The sequence below is a fragment of the Budorcas taxicolor genome, unplaced genomic scaffold (assembly GCF_023091745.1).
Source record: "Budorcas taxicolor isolate Tak-1 unplaced genomic scaffold, Takin1.1 scaffold171, whole genome shotgun sequence".
Lineage (NCBI taxonomy): Eukaryota > Metazoa > Chordata > Mammalia > Artiodactyla > Bovidae > Budorcas > Budorcas taxicolor.
Genome location: NW_026291673.1, coordinates 1,737 through 22,138, shown reverse-complemented (window position 1 = coordinate 22,138; position 20,402 = coordinate 1,737). Strand labels below are relative to the sequence as shown.

General features: G+C 44.8%; 1 protein-coding gene across 1 annotated transcript; it reads left to right on the top strand.

Annotated features, from left to right (window-relative positions):
* The first annotated feature begins 6,988 nt into the window (after nt 1-6,988).
* Nucleotides 6,989-20,058, top strand: LOC128071126 (ATP-binding cassette subfamily C member 4-like). The gene is made up of 4 exons (XM_052664094.1): nt 6,989-7,062; nt 15,981-16,091; nt 16,649-16,769; nt 20,002-20,058. The coding sequence occupies exons 1-4, from the start codon at nt 6,989-6,991 to the stop codon at nt 20,056-20,058; spliced, it is 363 nt and encodes a 120-aa protein (XP_052520054.1).
* The last annotated feature ends 344 nt before the right edge of the window (nt 20,059-20,402 follow it).

Below are 20,402 nucleotides of genomic sequence, written 5' to 3'. Positions count from 1 at the left end.
CCCATTCTGTCCCTGGGTCTCTTCTCTATATGTGTTTCTCCATTGCTGCACTGAAAATAAGTTCATCAGTGCCATCTCTTCAGATTCCATATATATGTGTCAGTAACAGGAGAGTGAAAAAGTTGGCTTAAAGCTCAACATTCAGAAAACTCAGATCATGGCATCCGGTCCCATCACTTCATGGGAAATAGATGGGGAAACAGTGGAAACAGTGTCAGACTTTATTTTGGGGGGTTCCAAAACCACTGCAGATGGTGACTGCTGCCATGAAATTAAAAGACACTTACTCCTTGGAAGCAAAGTTATGAGCAACCTAGATAGTATATTCAAAAGCAAAGACATTACTTTGCCGACTAAGGTCTGTCAAGTCAAGGCTATGGTTTTTCCTGTGGTCATGTATGGATGTGAGAGTTGGACTGTGAAGAAGGCTGAGCACTGAAGAATTGATGCTTTTGAACTGTGGTGTTGGAGAAGACTCTTGAGAGTCCCTTGGACTTCAAGGAGATCCAACCAGTCCATTCTGAAGGAGATCAACCCTGGAATTTCTTTGGAAGGAATGATGCTACAGCTGAAACTCCAGTACTTTGGCCACCTCATGTGGAGAGTTGACTCATTGGAAAAGACTCTGATGCTGGGAGGGTTTGGGGGCAGGAGGAGAAGGGGACGACTGTTGGGAGCCAGCATGAGGAACTCCACCCATGGTAAAGGTCATGAGGAAGGAAGCTTGGCATATGCAAAGGCGTGATCAAGCCTCAGGAAACCGAGCATCTACCCCCAAAACCAGAGTACTTTACAGGGAGCTCTCCCCCATAACCATTTCTCTCAGAGAAGGAGTTAACTTGCAGCTCCAGTTAATAAAAATTCCTGGGCGTGACAAGAGTGTTTCAGCTTACGAACTCTGAAGGTTCTCTGGCCTGCCTGATCAGGCTCATCCGGCCACATGTGATTGTTTACAGCCTCCCAACTGTGAGAGGCATGGGATGTTTTAAAACTTTCTAAATATAGACTCTTTTGAGAAGTTAGAAGATCATTAGTATAGTATAGTGGGTTGATTAGGAATTATATTGGTGAAGAGTTTTTTCATTTGTCATGCCAATAATTACTGCTAATTCCCTGCCCTGGGTGTGACAAGGATGTCTCAGGTCAAACCTCTCTGCTGACAGACTAGCTTGTGTGACAGCCTCTCAACCATAAACAGCACAGAGAGTTTGGAGTATTAGTGTAGGGCTTTTTTCATTGATGAGTCAATGATTGCCATCAGGCCTCCATATCCTTAGGCACCTGGGAATATATTAATCAATGTATTTGGAATATAGAAAAGGAAATATAGTCATTTTTGATGTTAGCAATACTAGACTTTTTGAGTTAATGAATTTTCTCTTTTATTATAGACCACTGTACTTTGTTATAAATCACTATGCTATGTAAAAATGTAACTTTATCACTATCTTAAGACAAAATAGATCTTAAGGGGAACATTGGTGAAGGGTTTACATTTGTTGAGCAAATATTTGCTGCTAAATCTCCATATTCCTGCCCTTATAATGAATATAACTAGCATATAGGAGAAATAAGTATTAACCTTTAAGATTAATCATGTTAAACCTTAGGTTAAGTAAATTCCTTTCTTGATTGTAACTCACTACACCCTCACCCTATAGGAATGCAACTTTATTTGGAGGGTGGCGCCTGATTTAAGAAAAAATCACCCCTGGAAAAATAAGTTTTCTGGTTAACTGACCAGTATCAGAAAGGGCCATAAAATGTCAGCAGACCTCATGGCCAGAAGATGATGAAACTCATAAGACCGTTGTATAATTTTATATGAAGCACCTGATTGTGACAAGGGTCAGGTCTGCTGACCCCCACGTGACTCTGTATTCATCCCTATGTATAACAAAAAGTTATATAAACAAACCTGAAAAATAAAGAAATCGGATCAGTTTCTGGAAAGACTGAATCCCCCGTGTCGTTTCTTTCTTGCTCCCCGCTTTCCTGGCTGAATTCCCATCGGAGATGTGGGTACTCACCAAGCCTGCTAATTCTGCCTGGGCTTCTGGGGTCGGACCGGGGAGGCCTCAGTGCCTTGTCTCCTTTGGGAGAATGGAAAGACGCCTGTGGCCTACGTAGGTGGTGATTGGTATTCCATGTAAACCAGTTATTCAGCCTCTTTTCTCCACTAATTCTCCTATTACACTATCTGTTTCTAATCTCCCTCTATATCTGTAATTAAATAAGTTTTTTCCAGGACGCCGACTCCATCTCCACCTTCGAATTACCCTGGATCCACCGGGGCTGGACCCCGGCAGACAACCGAGGATCAGATGGCTGGATGGCATCACTGACTCGATGGACGTGAGTCTGAGGGAACTCCGGGAGATGGTGATGAACAGGAGGCCTGGCGTGCTGCAATTCATGGGGTCGCAAAGAGTCGGACACGACTGAGCGACTGAACTGAACTGAACTGATACAATATTTATATTCCTCTTTCTGACTTACTTCACTCTGCATAATAGGCTCTAGTTTCATCCACCTTATTAGAACAGATTCAAATCTGTTCCTTTTTATGGCTGAGTATTGGAGAAGGAAATGGCAACTCACTCCAGTGTTCTTACCTAGAGAATCCCAGGGATGGGGGAGCCTGGTGGGCTGTCATCTCTGGGGTCAAACAGAGTCGGACACGACTGAAGCGACTTAGCAGCAGCAGCAGCACTAGTCCATTGTATATATATGCACCACAGCTTCTCTATCCATTTATACATTGATGGACATCCAGTTTGCCTTCATGTTCTCATTATTGTAAACAGTACTGCAATGAACATTTGGGTATGTGTGTCTTTTTCAGTTTTTATTTCCTCAGGGTATATGCCTAGGAGTGGGATTGCTGGGTCATATGGTGGTTTTATGCCTAGCTTTTTAGGGAGTCTCCATACTGTCTTCCATAGTGACTGTGTCAGTTTGCATTACAAGAATGTTCCCCTCTCCATACCCTCTCCAGCATCCATTGTTTGTAGACTTTTTGATGATGGCCACTCTGACTGGTGTGAGGTGGTGACTTCTTGTAGTTTTGATTTGCATTTGTCCAATAATGAGTGATGTTGAGCATCTTTTCATGTGCCTGTTACCCATCTGTATGTCTTCTTCGGAGAAATGTCTCTTCAGGTCCCTTTCCCACTTTTGATTAGGTTGTTTGCTTTTCTGGTATTGAGGTGTATGAGCTGCTTGTATATTTTAGAAATGAATTCTTTATCAGTTGTTTCCTTTGCTATTTTTTTCTCCCATTCTGAGGGTTGTCTTTTCACTTTGTAGTTCCCTTTGCTGTGCAAAAGCTTTTAAGTTTAATTATGCTGCACTTGTCTACTTTTGTTTTTATTTCCATTATTCTAGGAGGTGGGTAGGAGATCTTACTTTGATTTATGTCATTGAGTGCTCTGCCTATGTTCTCCTCTAAGAGTTTAATAGTTTCTGGTCTTACATTTAGGTCTTTAATCCACTTTGAGTTTATCTTTGTGTATGGTTTTAGGTAGTGATCTAATTTCATTCTTTTTCATGTAGCTGTCCAGTTTTTCCAGCACCACTTATTGAAGTGGCTGTCTTTGCCCCACTGTATATTCTTGCTTCCTTTGTCAAAAATTGGGTACCCATAGGTGGGTGGGTTCATCTCTGGGTTCTCTCTCTTGTTCCATTGTTCTATATTTCTGTTTTTGTGCCAGTACCATACTGTCTTGCTTACTGTAGCTTTGTAGTTTAGTCTGAAGTCAGGAAGGTTGATTCCTCCAGCTCCATTCTTCTTTCTGAAGACTGGTTTGGATATTCAGGGTCTTTTATGTTTCCATATCAATTGTGAATTTTTTTGTTCTAGTTCTGTGAAAAGTGCCATTGGTAATTTGATAGGGATTGCATTGAATCTGTTGATTGCACTTAGAAGTATAGTCATTTCAAAACAAACAGAGTTTTATTTGTATTTGTTTTAGTTTTTACAAAGTACTCTCACAAATTCTGAGGCTGGCAGTAACCCTGTTGGAAGTAGGATGAGTGAGGCATCTGGAGCTCTGGCCCCTTGGCTCCAGGGCTGGTCTCCTCTGAACAGTGGAACATTGGATTTGAACATTTCTTCTAAGTATCATATTAGTGTATGTTCAGAAAAGAATGCTAAGAAGTTTCAAAAACTCTTAATTAAAAAAAAAATACAGCAGAAACTGTAGGGACTGAATGTATTTGACAGTTTGGAGACACTAATTATGGTCTTGAGACAGTTGTGGGGACCAGAGAGAACAGTCTGGGGAAGTATGACAAGAGAAGTCACTAGACTTCCAACTTCAGCAAGCAATTTATTCATCTTTGAAGTAGAAGTAGTAGCTGAACATTTATAGGGATGGAGAAATGTAGAGAATTTCAAAGAGAACTGGAAATCATGTGAGGAGTGATTATTTAGGTTGTTTGATTGCATTATCTAAGAAAGAGTTAACACCAGAAAGATGGGTAATTAGAAGTTGACAGTTTTCAGCTTTGTCTTCCTTTTTTCAATAGAAAACTTCAAACACACATGAAATATCAAGAAAATAGTATAATAAACCAATAGCATGCCCATCAATATAAAATTGACAGTTTGCCATTCTTATATCTTTGAGTTATTAAAAAAAAATTGAATACAGTAAGGGTTTCTTTAAAATTAGTTTCTCCTTCAGCTTTATTGAGGTCTAATTGATGATCAAAAATTGTATATATTTAGATGTACAACTTGATGACTTGACATACATATACATTGTGAAATGCTCATCCTACCAAGCCAATCAATATATCTACCACACATCTTAATCGTTTAATTTTTTCTCTCTTGTATGTTGAGAACTCCCAAACTCTACTCCCTCAGCAAATGAAAAGGACACAGTACTGTACTGTCAACTGTAACCTAATTGCTGTACACTAGTTCTGCAGGACATATTCATCTTGCATAACTGAAGCTAAAAGTCATTATTAATAACACCATTTTAGCCAAGGTACATGGGAAATTATCAAAGAATAATGAGGTGATCTTATTATAAGCCCCACAAACTTTGATCTTTCTTCATTTAGAATGAAAGGGAAGAGAAGCTGCTGAGCTGGTAAGATGACCACACAAATAACTTATCACTTATGAGTGGGAGCCCAAGTTTTATTCTCAGTCCTACAGCATTGATTCATTCAGATAGCATATTCTAGACACTTTTCACACACTGACCATCCAACAGTGAGACAGTCATGCTGGACTTGGACTTGAATCCAAATCAAAATTCATCATTTACTGATTCAAAGATCTTGGAGAATGCTGTCCTTGAGTCTCATCTTTCTCATCTGTGAAATAGAGATAATACCTTCTTGAATAGGGCATTGTGGGAGTTAAAAGTTAATTAAGTTTCCCACAAATGCACATAACCTGTATTCTATAACATATTGCCACTATTACTCCACTAGGCAGTCCCTGAGCTCATGATGAAAGAAATCATAAGGCAATCTCTCTGTCCCAAATTCCTCTTCAAAGAGAGCAGCAAAAAGCTCACAGAGGTCCCCCCACAATGTAACCTATGAGATGCAAGACACCTCACATGTTGTGGCGATCTCCAATGACAGCATGAATTCATGTTTCAAAATCATTTGAAGTCTTCTAATCTTCTGTTACATTTGTTTAAGTGTTATAGCTCTACAAACATAATCTGTGCTAAACCCTGTTGTTGGCCATCGTCAAATGTTTGGTGCCTGGTTTGTATTGGCCAAACCAAGGTCTTGTGCCCAATGTACACTGAGGCGATATGAACAGAAATGTTGGTGTTCTGAGCAGAGAAAAGCTTATTGCACGGGCCAAGCAAGGAGTAAGGATGCTCGTGCTCAGAAGTCTGGAACTGCCCAGTGGATTTCAGGGGAGGTGTTTTAAAGGCAGAATAGGAGAGAGAATGGAGAGTACTTGATTTAGCTCATGCACTATTCTCTGCTTGATGTTGAGGAGCAGGGTAAGGCAACAGGGGTTATCATCATAAATCCTTAAGTTCCAGTTTATCATGGTCATGCAGTTAACGTCTTCCACCTGGTGGACTTTTCAGCATCTGCAAAACAACTCGGGAATGTGCACCAAACATATCATCTGTAGCCTTCTGGGAGGAGCTAAAGATTCTGTGAGGGCAGTATGGCTAATCTATTGATAACGTTTTGTTTTTTTAATTACGTGTTCACATTTTTCCAGTCATTAATTCTTGAGCCAGCCTTTTGTGATTCAGATGAGGCCTGGGAGACTAAAAATTTTCTACCAACAGGAGACAGGCAGAGGGCATGGGGTTTGGGTAGAATCTATCCCAGGAAGGCCCCACTGGGTTCTGCTTCCTTACAGTTGGAGAAGTTCCCACAGCGCCTTTGTTTGGTCTTGATGAGGGCAGAGGGCCCAGAGAGGAGGCTGCTATCTCCTTCTGCCAGCTTTCTCCAGGTTTCCTCTGCAGCGCATGGGGAGCCTCTGAGCAGCAGAGATGGGCGGGGCTGAGCCTCGCATCTCCACCTTCTGGGTGAGTGCCTGGGCTCAGAACAGGAACTTCCGCAGAGTTTGCGGCCAGGTGCGCTCCTAGGAGCTGGGCTGGTTGTGCCTCACAGTCAGCCTGCTGCCTTCAACAAAGAGCTGATAACTTTGCCTCCCACCTGCGTGAGGCTTCTGGAAGCGTCTATCTGGGTGTTTCCTGGTCCTGCAGCCCCACACGTGGCACGCTGCATCCATCCTATGCCTGTGGCAGCACCTGCACAGAGCGGGTGCCTCAGAGGTGGACCCTGGAGGCTGCTCAGTCTTGGGAGGCGGACCTGGTGCACAAAGGGCGCTCCACTCTCAGAAGCAGAGGTTCTCAGGCTCCGGCCCAGTGGACCTGTGAGGCGGCCAGAATCCAGCATCCCCGCCAGAGCCTCCAGGAGCAGCAGGAGCCCCACGGCCGCCTGAGCAGGAAGACCCCGGTCTGTGTCCGCCTTGGCCGGCAAGATGCTGCCTGTGTCCACGGAGGTGAAGACCAGCCCGCTGCAGAAGGCGAACTTCTGCTCGCGCCTGTTTGTCTGGTGAGTGCCCTGTCTGAGCTGTGACATTCCACCGGGGGCGCAACACTGTTGGCTTCTGTTGGGGATCAAGGGACAAAGCGAGGGAGTGTGCCTGGGAGCCTGGGGCCGGTGGGGTTGGGAGGGGTACCAAGGGACCTGGTGTCAGGGAAACTGAGTGTCCCTGCCTTGCTGCTCTCCGCCCAGCCAGCCCCAGAGCCTGAGAGCTGATGCAGCAGGAGCAGAAGGCAAGGAGGTTTCTCAGGGAGAGTCACTGCCCAGCAAGAGAAGGGACTGGGCTCCCTACTCTCCACCTTATCCAGTGGCCTCAGAACCACTCAGGAATTCACTGTCAGTTCTGAAATAAGCTGCAACTGCACCCCCGCCCCCACCAAGCAAGCAGCTTGTGAACAATTATCTTTATCTATTTAGTGCCCTGAATCTTTGCCATCTTCCAATAATGTCCCCACCTTTTCCCATGTTCCTTAGGTGAACATCTGAGTTCCAACTGCCCTGGGCTCCCTCTCTCCCCCGTCTATAATCATGTCTTTCTTTCTGTCCCTCCTTCACTCCCTGTGTAGTCCTGTATGTCCTGGTACCCAGTTTTGGCCAATTTCATGTGTGTACAAAACGCTATTGTTTTTTATGAAATGAATGGGACATTATTCTGGAACATGTGTTGCTTTTGCCTGGGACACACAGCCAGGAATAGAGTGTGTATTTGACCACAGCCCCTGGCCCTATTGTGAATATCTATCTCCACTTCTACCTTTGAGAACCAAACCCTGGGGATGGGGTCCCTGAAACCTGTGGGGTCTTATCCAGATATCTATTCTTCAGGGAAGCAGTGCATGGTCTTGATGCAGGTGGTCCTGCCCAGGAGTCCTTTGGTCCTGAAACCACTGACAGGTCCATGAGCTGGGAGGAAACACAGAGATGAAAAGCACTGCAGAGAGCTGAAGCTCTTAAATGAAGTCTTCATCTAATAGCTGGGACTACAGATATGCAGGCCTGAACCTTTGGATTTTAATCACACTTGGATGATTATTAGGTCTTTTGTTTCTGGACCCTAACCCATTTATCTTTTCCACAAATTCTGACACTTCTTTTATTGGACAGTCTAGGGGATCCCCAGGGGGATGGAAGCTCCTATGCTTGCTTGGATGGTGGTGTATTCAGTGCATGTAGCTACATCCCTTGGCTATTTGATCGCCCTTTAGGAAAGACGGGCCTAGAAGAAGGAATATGTGTGTGGTTACCATAAATAATAGCAAAGTAGACAAATGTCTCCTTAACATCAAGTAGGGCAAGAAACTCTCAAAGCACATTCTGTTTGTTGACTTTGAAAATGTATGTGCATAGAAATGGAAGGTGAAGACTTCCATTTTCATTGGCACCCATTTCCAGCTTTTCTGCTGGGGAGGAAGGAGCTATTACCTCTTATTTCATGCTTGAAGACTCTGAAGCATAGAGGTTGAGTAGTTGCCTACCATCACACAGCTAGTAAGTGGTAGAGTGGGATCTCAAACCAGGAAGTCTGGTTCTGGGGTCTCTGTTTCTTGTGTATGTAACTGCTGTGCTTGCCATAGAATTGGTTGCCTGGACTTGTTCCAGGGTCCTGGCCCAGACTGAGACCCCTTATCATGATGGGGAGGTTCTTTCTCCACTCAGATTCCCACAACCAACAAGTAAACTGGTGGTGAGACTGGTAGAGCACACACTTTGCTCAATGACCAAAGAATGAGAAATGGAGACTTAGTTTGCAAGTCAACCTCTCAGCCCAACTGGGTGTATAGGAGGGTTGAAGTAAAAGGAAGGGAATCAGGTTAAGAGAGGGAGGAATATTCATGGCTTACCCAATAACGTGGTGTGATTTGGACCTGAAATTAAGGCAGCACTCCTTTTCAGTCCTTGTATGAGCTCTTGGCTTTGTTGTCATAGTCACTGTCAACTGTAGTGGTCTGGTTGGTGTGTCATTTATCATGCTCATATATTACAGTGGATGCATAATGAGGCTCTGTGTCTATTACAGGTTAGGTCTTCTGCCATTTGGGTCCTACCTAGTTCTAGTCAGTTTTTATTTTTTTCTTTCCTTTTATGACTGAGCCTGAAACTCAGATAAGAGAGGTTTGTTTTCATTCGAGGGAGGGGCAGGAATATATTTCTGGGGCATCAGCCTTATCTTTTTATTGCTCCTTATTACTGAAGGGGCAAAGGTTCATCTTCTGATCCTGCTACCTGCTAAGCGCAGGCGTTGTCACATGTTGGATTCAGTTCAGTTCAGTTGCTCAAAATGTCTGACTCTTTGTGATCCCATGGACTGCAGCACACCAGGTTTCCTTGTCCATTGTGAACTCCTGGAGCTTGCTCAGACTCATGTCCATCGAGTTGGTGATGCCATCCAACCAGCTCATCCTCTGTCATCCCCTTCTCCTCCCGCCTTCAATCTTTCCCAGCATCAGGGTCTTATCCAATGAGTCAGTTCTTCACATCAGGGGGCCAAAGAATTGAGTTTCAATCTCAGCATCAGTCCTTCCAATGAATATGAAGGAAAGATTTTCTTTAGGATTGACTGGTAGGATCTCCTGGCAGACCAAGGGACTCTTAAGAGTCTTCTCCAACACCACAGTTCAAAAGCATCAATTCTTTGGTGCTCAGTTTTCTTTATAGTCCAAACCTCACATCCATACATGACTACTGGAAAAGCCATAGCTTTGACTAGACAGACCTTTGTCAGCAGAGTAATGTCTCTGCTTTTTAATATGCTGTCTAGGATGGCCATAGCTTTTCTCCCAAGGAGCAAGCATCTTTTAATTCATGGCTGCAGTCACCATCTGCAGTCATTTTGGAGCCTCCAAAATAAAGTCTGTCACTGTTTCCATTGTTTCCCCATTAATTTGCCATGAAGTGATGGTACCAGATGCCATGATCTTCATCTTTTGAATGGTAAGTTTTATGCCAGCTTTTTTCACTCTCCTCTTTCACCTTCCTCAAGAGGCTCTTTAGCTCCTCTTTGCTTTCTGCCATCAGCTCAGTCAGTCAGTTCAGTCACTCAGTCATGTCCAACTCTTTGTGACCCCAGGAACTGCAGCACACCAGGCCTCCCTGTCCATCACCAACTCCCAGAGTTTACCCAAACTCGTGTCCATTGAGTTGGTGATGCCATCTATCCATCTCATCCTCTGTCATCCCCTTCTTCTCCTGCCTTCAATCTTTCCCAATGTCAGGGTCTTTTCAGATGAGTCAGCTCTTAGTATCAGGTGGCCAAAATATTGGAGTTTCAGCTTCTATATCAGTCCTTCCAATGAACACCCAGGACTGATTTTCTTTAGGATGGACTGGTTGGATCTTCTTACAGTCCAAGGACTCTCGAGAGTCTTCTCCAACACCACAGTTCAAAAGCATCAATTCTGCACTCAGCTTTCTTTATAGTCCAACTCTCACCTCCATACATGACTACTGGAAAAACCGTAGCCTTGACTAGATGGACCTTTGTTGACAAAGTAATGTCTCTGCTTTTGAATATGCTATCGAGGTTGGTCATAGTTTTCCTTCCAAGGAGTAAGCATCTTTTAATTTCATGGCTGCAATTACCATCTGCAGTGATTTTGGAGCCCCAAAAAATAAAGTCAGCCACTGTTTCCACTGTTTCCCCATCTATTTGTCATGAAGTGATGGGACTGGATGCCATGATCTTCGTTTTTTGAATGTTGAGCTTTAAGCCAACTTTGTCACTCTCCTCTTTCACTTTCATCAAGAGGCTCTTTAGTTCCTCTTTACTTTCTGCCATAAGGGTGGTGTCATCTGCCTATCTGAGGTTATTGATATCCCTCCTGGCAATTCTGATTCCAGCTTGTGCTTCATCCAGCCCAGCCTTTCTCATGATGTACTCTGCATAGAAGTTAAATAAGCAGGATGACAACATGCAGCCTTGACGTGCTCCTTTTCCTATTTGGAACCAGTCTGTTGTTCCATGTGCAGTATTAACTGTTGGTTCCTGACCTGCATACAGATTTCTCAAGAGGCAGGTCAGGTGGTCTGGTATTCCCATCTCTTGAAGAATTTTCCACAATTTACTGTGATCCACACAGTCAAAGGCTTTGGTATAGTCAATAAAGCAGCAATAGATGTTTTTCTGGAACTCTGCAACCTTGCCTTATTCTCCCAATTTGGAACCAATCTCTTTTTCCATGTCCTGTTTTAACTGTTGCTTCTTGACCTGCATACAAATTTCTCAGGAGGCAGGTCAAATTGTCTAGCATTCCTGTCTCTTGAGGAATTTTCCCCAGTTTGTTGTGATCCACACAATCAAAGGCTTAGCATTAGTCAATAAATCAGAAATAGACTTTTTTCTGTAATTCTCTGGCTTTTTTCTGTGATCCAACAGATGTTGGCAATTTGATTCTTGTTCCTTTGCCTTTTCTAAATCCAGCTTTAACATCTGGAACTTCATGGTTCTTGGTACTATTGGATAATTTTGAGCATTACATTGCTAGCGTGTGAGATGAATGCAATCGTGTGGTACTTTAAACATTCTTTGGCATTGCCTTTCTTTGGGATTGATGAAAACTGAACTTTTCCAGTCCTGTGGGCAACTGCTGAGTTTTCCAAATTTGCTGGCATATTGAATGTACCAATTTAACAGCATCATCTTTTAGGATTTGAAATACCTCAACTAGAATTCCATCACCTCCACTACCTTTGTCCTTAGTGATACGTCCCAAGGGCTTACTTGCCTTCGCCTTCTAGGATGTCTGGCTGTTGTCCAGTGATCATACCACCGTTGTTATCTGGGTCATGAAGATCTGTTTTGTATAGTTCTGTGTATTTTTGCCACCTCTTCTTAATATCTTCTGCTTCTGTTACATTCATACCATTTCTGTCCTCTATTGTGTCCATCTTTGCATGAAATTTTCCCTTAGTTTCACTAATTTTCTTGAGAATATCTCTAGTATTTCCCATTCTAATATTTTCCTGTTTCTTTGCCTTGATCACTAGGAAGGCTTTCGTATCTCTCCTTGCTATTCTTTGGAAGTCTGCATTCAGATGGGTATATCTTTGCTTTTCTCCTTTGCCTTTATGTTGTCTTCTTTTCTCAGCTATTTGTAAGGCCTCCTCAGACAACAATTTTGCCTTTCTTTTTCTTGGGGATGGTCTTGATCACTGCCTCCTGTACAATGTCACTAATCTCTGTCCATAGTCCTTTAGGCACTCTGTCTATCAGATATAATCCCTTGAATCTATTGTCATTTCCACTCTATAATCATAAGGGATTTGATTTAGGTCATATCTAAACAGTCTAGTGGCTTTCCCTACTTTTTTCGATTTAAGACTGAATTTTTCACTAAGGAGTTCATGATCTGAGCCACAGTCAGCTCCTGGTCTTGTTTTTGCTGACTGTATAGAGTGTCTCCATCTTCAGCTGCAAAGAATATAATCAATCTGATTTTGGTACTGACCATCTGATGATGTTCATGTGTAGTCTTTTCTCATTTTGTTGGAAGAGGGTGTTTGCTATGACCAGTACATTCTCTTGGCAAAACTCTGTTTGCTTTTGCCCTGCTTCATTTTGTACTCCAAGGTCAAATTCACCTGCTATTCCAGGTATCTCTTGACTTCCTAGATTTGCATTTCAGTCCCCATGATGAAAAGGATATCTTTTGGGGGGTGATATCCTATCTAGAACTAAGGTTCTAGAAGGTCTTGTAGGTCTTCATAGAACCATTCAACTTCAGCTTCTTTGGCATTACTGGTTGGGACATAGACTTGGATTACCATGATATTGAATAGTTTGCCTTGGAAATGAACAGAGAGCATTTTGTCATTTTTGAGATTGCACCCAAGTACTGCATTTTGGACTCTTTTGTTGACTATGATGGCTACTCCATTTCTTCTAAGGGATTCTTGCCCACAGTAGTAGATATAATGGTCATCTGAGTTAAATTCACCCACTTCACCCCATTTTAGTTCATTGATTCCTAAAATATCAATGTTCACTCTTGGCATTGCCTGTTTGACCATTTCCAATTTACCTTGATTCATGGACCTAACATTCCATGTCCCTATGCAATATTGTTCTTACAGCATTGAACTTTTATTTCCATCACCAGGCACATCCACAACTGGTTGTTGTTTTCGCTTTGGGTTAGAGGAGCAGATTTCTCCTGATTCCACTAAAATGAATCTGATTGTTCTCAGGCTAGAGTCTCAATTGCTCATAGCCTTGGGTAAAGACCATCTGCCACTTGATTGTCTCAGTTCTCTAAGAGATAAAACTAATAAGTCAATTGAGGAATCATGGACCAAAGAGCAAGAGAAGGAGAGTAACTGCAAGGGGTTCTAAGAATGACCTTGGAAGCCCAGAGAAGCTGGGGAACCTTCTTTAGTTCCTGTCACAAATTTGTTCAGCCAGGCCCTTCTTGTTTTGAGTATTTGGCCAAGTGACCTTCTCTCTATTAAAGAAAAAAATTTATTGGGGTACAGTTGATTTACAGTGTTGTGTTAGTTTCAGGAGTACAGCAAAGTAAATCAATAGACATATATCCACTATTTTTAAAAGGTAATTTTCTTTAAAAAATAAAAAGGCTATTACCGAGTATTGAGTAGAGTTCTCTCTGCTATACAGTAGGTTCTTATTAGTTATCTATTTTATATATATTTCCATGGTGGCTCAGACTGTAAAGAATCTGCCTGCAGTGCAGGAGACCTGGGTTAGATCCCTGGGTTGGGAAGATCCACTGGAGCAGGGCATGGCTACCCACTCAGGGATTCTTGCCTGGAGAATCCCCATGGGCAGAGGAGCCTGGCGGGCTGCAGTTCATGGGGTTGCAAAGAGTTGGATACGTATATAGTAGTCGATGTATGTCAATCCCAGTCTCCCAATTTGTCCCTTCCTCCCTGCCCCCCTGGAAACCATAAGTTCATTTTCTACATCTGTAACTCTATTTCTCTTTGGTAGATAAGTTCATTTGTCCTGCTTTTTAAGATTCTGTGTATAAGTGATACCATATGATATTTGTCTTTGTCTACAACTGGTTTTCTCTGGCAATTGGGATGTGCTCTCTTCTATCTGACCACTAGTGTTAACATCAAAACAGCAGGAAATGGTTGCTGGGGCATAAATTCCCCCTTGAGCAGCCAGCAGGTAGTCAAGAGCTTTGTAGTGGTCAAGTGTCATGTAGGCCAGAGGGTCTAGTGAAGATTTTGTCATTCTAAGGTTAGATCTGGGTTCTCTACTTACCTAGGCCAGTCTCTGACTTTTTTAAATTTATTTTTTTTTATGCTTAGGTTATTATAAGTTCTTTCTCATGCTAGGCTCACCGGGGATCTTACAAGAGTGACAACTGCTATTACCAGTCCAGCTCCCCTCCTGACTAGATGAATGGCCCTTTTGATTCACAGGTTGTGCGAGTGTAATTAAAATTTGAATGTAACCTTGATCTGGGTGTGAACAACCTATAGCCCAGTGTCCCCTGGTAGTTTTTTGGAGACACTTGATGGCCCAACATGGGTGGCCCTTACCACAGGGACCTCGAGGAACAAACATTCCTCAGGGGCACACACACTGTCCTTGAATTTTATTGAGTCTTGTTTAGGCTTATGGTGGCGCCCTTCCATCCAGGGTACTTGCACATGGCCAGGCCCCTCCATGTTTGGTATGATCCTGTCCCCAGAGCCCTTAAGCATGATAACTATCTAGAGTTGGCCATGCCTGTAGGTGGAGGGCTCATGATGAACGGTTGGTTGGACCCCCAGAAAACAGGGATTTGACTAACACACGCCTTTGCAGGAGTGTGGTGGCAATGGGCAACTTTGATGTCCCCGGGCAGAAGCCTGGACGTGGAGGAATTAAACCATAGTTCGGTGATGCTGTCAGCTGTTAGTGCAGTTCCCTGAAAGTCTGGCGGGCTGTATTTATTCCTCGACTGAGGCTGATGGTGATAGATCCAACAGTCGGTAAAACTTCAGCCCTTTTGCATGTTTGAATGTTACTTTAAAAATAAACGAATCTGCCAGGGAGTGATACCAAGGAGGACCATAAGAAAAATCAACTGTATTTTAGTTGGGAAGGTATTACTTATCTTGAGGTTGTCTTCAGAAGGTTGGGTTCAGAAAGAAGCTCACATGAGTCTTCTGGCTGAAGGGAGTCTGACAGGACTGTAACAAATTCAGGGTCCAGAGCCTGTTAGACTCAGGGTATTGTGTCCATAAGATAATCCCTGTAAAAGCTCCTCTGTGTTGACAATTGATCTGAGGAGATCTTGAGACCTCAAGGTTGCAACTGCTTTGAATATAAATGGTACTAAGACACTTCAGTCATGTCCGACTGCAACCCCAACTGGTGGGGTTGCACCAACTGGTGGACTGTAGCCCACCAGGCTGCCCTGTCCATGGGATTTTCCAGGTTTAAACACTGAAGTAGGTTGCCATTTCCTTCTCCAGGGGATCTTCCCAACCTGGGGATCGAACCAGCATCTCTTACAACTCCTGCTTTAGCAGACGGGTTCTTTATCACTAACACATGTAGGTATCCTTCAATCTGATACATTTCAGAAGACATAAATCCTCAGTAATACAGGAACATATCTGCAGCCTTACCCACAATGGCCATTCAGCTCTATTCTGCATGCCTGAACCACTGTTACTTTATTTTGATTTCTAAACATATTTTTTCATTAATAATTAAAGCAGATGTACAATGAATGTTCGGTAGGCCACAAACAGGCTCCTTTAATTAAGTTATGTAATATATAAGCCAGCATGACTTTCCTATACCTAGAATGTATGTGTGTTTGTAAGCATATATCTAATTTTCCCCATATCTTTATATATTTAAAATGTAGAGTTTTTTTTTTTTTTTTTTAACAATGTCCATGAATGTAGGTTTCTAATTAGAGATGTGTAATTTGGATATATGTCACTCTCCTTTTAATTTTTAACAGGTGGCTAAACCCCTTGTTTAAAATTGGTCACAAACGGAAATTAGAACCAGATGACATGTACTCGGTGCTTCCGGAAGATTGCTCCCAGCACCTTGGAGAACAGCTGCAAGGGTGAGCACAGGCAGCAGGGAGGGGGCGAGGGAGAGTGAGAATTTTCACGTGGGGCTAAAGGTTTGGGGGAGGCTTTGCCTTCCTCTGGGTTCTCCTGAGGCTCCTCCCCTGGCACTGTACGCTCGTCCCCTCAGGTTGACCCTAGGCTTAGCCCATTTTGGAGGCTGGGGGAGCCCATGTTCCCTGTACATCTGTGGACGTGGAGGGAGCCCGCAGCCATGGCCCTGGAGGCCGAGCTCTGTCCCTGGAGGTGGGGTCCATGGAAGAGGGAATCTGCCTTCCTGAACTGCTCATGACCTGTGAGTCCAGCAAATCTAGGCAGGAACTTGTTTCCAGAATCTGGGACTTTTCCCTCAAGGCCTGTTTCTCTGGAGCTTCAGAGTCTGCACCGCTCATCTTTCAGGAGCCCTGTGAGCAGGTAGCCGGCATCTATTGCGCAGCCGCAGAGCGCCCTGTAGTGCAGGCTCGTCTCCCCCTCTGCCCCTCCCCCACTCTGCCCCTCCCCCGTTTCCCCTTTGGGGGACATGCTGTTTACTGTGCTTTGTTTTGTATCACAGGTACTGGGATCAAGAAGTTAAGAGAGCCCAGAAGGATGCACGGGAGCCCTCTTTAGTGAAAGCAATCATAAAGTGTTACTGGAAATCCTATTTAATTTGGGGAATGTTTACATTTCTTGAGGTAAAAGATATTCATACTGTGCACTGCTTATTGGTATATGTATTTCAGTACCGAGGTGGACGGGACTGGTGGGAAGAGAGACCAGTAGTCTAAGGTCTGGGATAAACCCTCATGGAAACATGATGGAGCTCAGAGGTTTTATTTGCCTTTAGAATGGCAAGAACTGGACTCCAGGGGTTACTATTTTTCAACTGATTCAACAGTATTGTGGAAGGATGGCCTTGAAATAAAAGACATTTTATATTATGGTAGAAAGTTCCTGGTGCTCAGTATAAACGTTGGCTGATCTTTGACCAAAAGAAGATTCCAGCAGCCTCAGTCAATATGTTCCCTGTGATTGAGAGGAAGGTAAATTGGACCCACGCCCAGAATAACGTACATTTATGGCACTCATTTATAGTTTAACAAGGTAGAAATTGTTCCCTTGACCAGGTCACATCTGATAAATGCTTTTCTAAGAAGATACCATCACCGCTCCTCTTCCAGGGGAGCAGAACCCAGGGCCCTGCATCTGACTGTAGCCGCCCAGAACTCCTAAGAGCACACCTTTCCCCAGACTGCCCCCTTCCCCGTGGGCTGGCACTGTGAGCAAAGCCCCCGTGGGAAGGAGCTCCAGCTTCACCGTGAATTCTGTGCACCCTTCACGCTGCTTTCTTTCCCTGGTTGTGGAAGCAGATTTCTCGTTGAAGGGGGATCCTGGTATCCTGGCATTGGCAGAGGGTGTAGGAGGGAATGTGCAGGGCAAACCAGAGACAGAAAGCTGTGAGGTCAATGACCTCCATGACCCTGAAGATCCTGGGTCAAGATCCCCCAGAGGACAGTTCAACTGGGGACACAATGCTGGCAGCCCCCTGTCCTGGCTGAGCCTGCTGGAGGTCTGCTGCAGACCCCCCTGGGGGGCTCGTGCTCTCCGTGGTCCCTTGAAGATGCAGTTGCTGTGAAAGGGGTGGAGAAGGTGGAGAAGGTGTGAGTTGTCCTCAGTCCATCGTGTTGGGGGTGAGGTGTGCCAGGTGGTTTACAGGTGGGCAGCATGGCTCTTGTTTAAAGCCTGTGCTGGACTGAGGGCACTGCGGGCAGTGGGCAGCTGGGAAGGTGAAGTCCACCCCACATAACTGGAGAGACCAGAGAATCTGCCAGCTCCCAGGTGACTGGATGGTCCTGGGGGATGGAGTTCTCACTGATGTCAGAAGAGGATTGGCCATTGTGCCAGAGGGTGGGACAGGTGTGTGGGGCAGGTTGCCACCTTTGAGAGGGCACTGACCACCTAGGTACTGCAGTGTCCTGTGAAGGACGGGGTGGGAGAGGGAGCAGGAGCCCGTCAGGCTGCCCCCGCCCTTGTTTGTCCCATGCACAGCTGTCCAGTCGTGGAATTTCCACATAGTCATAGTAAGTCTCTGTTTGAAATACACAGGTGGCAAGCTGGTGTGGCCTGTTTGTTCAGGATTTCCTGACTTCACACAACCGAGCTCTCATGAATTCTGCTTATCAGGAAACCCTGGGGCCTCGGTTTCTGCCTGTTGCTCATGCCAGGTGCCTGGTTGGATGAGTGGCCTCCGGGTTTAATGTTGGATCATATCCTGGAGGAGGTCTTTCTCTGCTGTCCCTGGCTCTCTAGTTTCTCTTTGGTACCAGATGCTAAAGAGTCTTAAAGTCGGGTGGGTTCAAAGCATAGCCCATGTGGCTGGGTTTGAACTGAGCTGCTGGTTTTTCTTGCTGTCCTGGGCTGTTGGCTCCTTGGCTGGGGTCACTAAGCCTTGGATGGATCCCATTCTAATATGAGTCCTGGATCTTGGCTGTGGCAGCTCATGGGAGAAGCAGACATAGAGGGAGAGGCCACAGGATCTGGGGTTCTTCCTGAGAGGGAATCCTCCCCACTGTGGTGCTGGGAGTGTTGATTTCACAGTTGTCCAGCCCCAGTAATACTTCCTGCTGGGGATCCAGGAAGGCCAGCCCTGGGGCTGCATAAGGTGGAACTGGAAGAGCCCTGGGCCCTTTCAGGAGGTTGGTCGCTGGGTGGTCATGGCAGAGAAGAGGGGAGGAGAGGACGTAAATTTAGGGGCTCATCTGTGTGATAGTACTACTAGTACTAGTAGCAATGCTAGTTAGCGAAATAATTGATTTTCTGAAGCAACTACCTGTGTTGTGATCAATCTATACTGCTTGTTGTTCTTTATATTTTAGATGGTGGAAGATCTAAACTCAGCCCAGGATTTTCTAAAACACAAACATGTTTCCTTTTTTATCTCCAGCCCTCTTTTAATCCCTCAGGTGCACAGAACACCCCGTGGATCATCCATGATCCCAAGCACTGTGCTCTTACCACCCACAGCATGAGCGGGGCCTCGCAGGTACTCCTGGTGGCACCAGTGGGAGAAAGCAGGGTGGCGCCAGTCCAGAGTGAGGCTTTTAGTGTTTTAGGATTTTGAGATGTGAAAACCTCTGTCCTATGAGAAGGGCTTCCCTGATAGCTCAGCTGTTAAGGAATCTGCCTGCAATGAGGGAGACCTGGGTTCGATCCCGGGCTTGGGACCATCCCCTGGACAAGGGAAAGGCTACCCACTTCAGTATTCTGGCCTGGAGAATTCCATGGACTGTCCTGTGAGAACTGAGGAGTATCTCTTCCTCTCAGAGAAACAAGTACCAGGCTATGGAGCACTTGCCAGTCACCCCTAATTAGAATAGAACAGCCAGAGATTTACCAGCACCCCTGTCCTGTGTGTGCACCTCCACGGTACTGTGGGTGGAGAGGACAGGTCCCCACCTGCCCGGGGCCCTCAGGGTGGAGAGAAGGAGCCTGAAGCCTCTGCCTGGGCCTGAGTCACAGAGACTACCTCCCCAGGTCATCAGTGTTTCTCTCTGAGTGGTGAGGTCTCCATTGCTGGTTTGTAAGTGGGATGCCCTCGGAGAGCCAGAGTGGGTTCACCCAGTCCCTTCCTCTGAGAGGGGAGGTGTGGCCAGGAGTTATGTCCTCTTCCCAGGACCCTTAGAAATGGCCCGACCTTGTCCAGTCACTTGGCCTTTGTCTGAAGCCACTTTTGCCGATGGTCTCTGGTCCAGGTGGAGGCTGTGGGACTTTGGAGCTCAGGTGATGGGCAGGAAGTAAACAGAATCCTCTGCATCCCACAGCGAGCTTTGTGCCTTGACTCACGGCTGGTTCCCTGAGAGCTGAGTGGTCTTTGCATTTATTCCCCAACCCTTTCTTCCATGTGTCCCTCACTTCTGCTCAACCCAGGAGGCTGAGGAGTTGCTGCTGGTGGCAAAGATACTGTGGGCTGAGAGCAACCACTGAGGACCACATGGCAAGGGAGAGGAGGAGGGGGCACTGAGCCAAGCAGAAGGGCACCTGCAGGGCAGACTTGTGCACCCTGCTGGTTCCTGAGAGCATCATGTTAGCCATTAGGTGTCAGTAATACCCACAGTGATGACCTTGAGTTATAAATTAGGGTTTTATATCCAATCTTATTTTCTTTTTCTAAGCATATGTACATTTTTAACGTAAAATTAAAAGAATTTTTAAAATTGAAGTATAATTGGCTTACAATGTTATATTAGTTTCTGGTATACATCATTAGTGATTTACTACTTTATACAGTACATGATAAGTTTAGTTACCAACTGTCACCATGCAAAGTT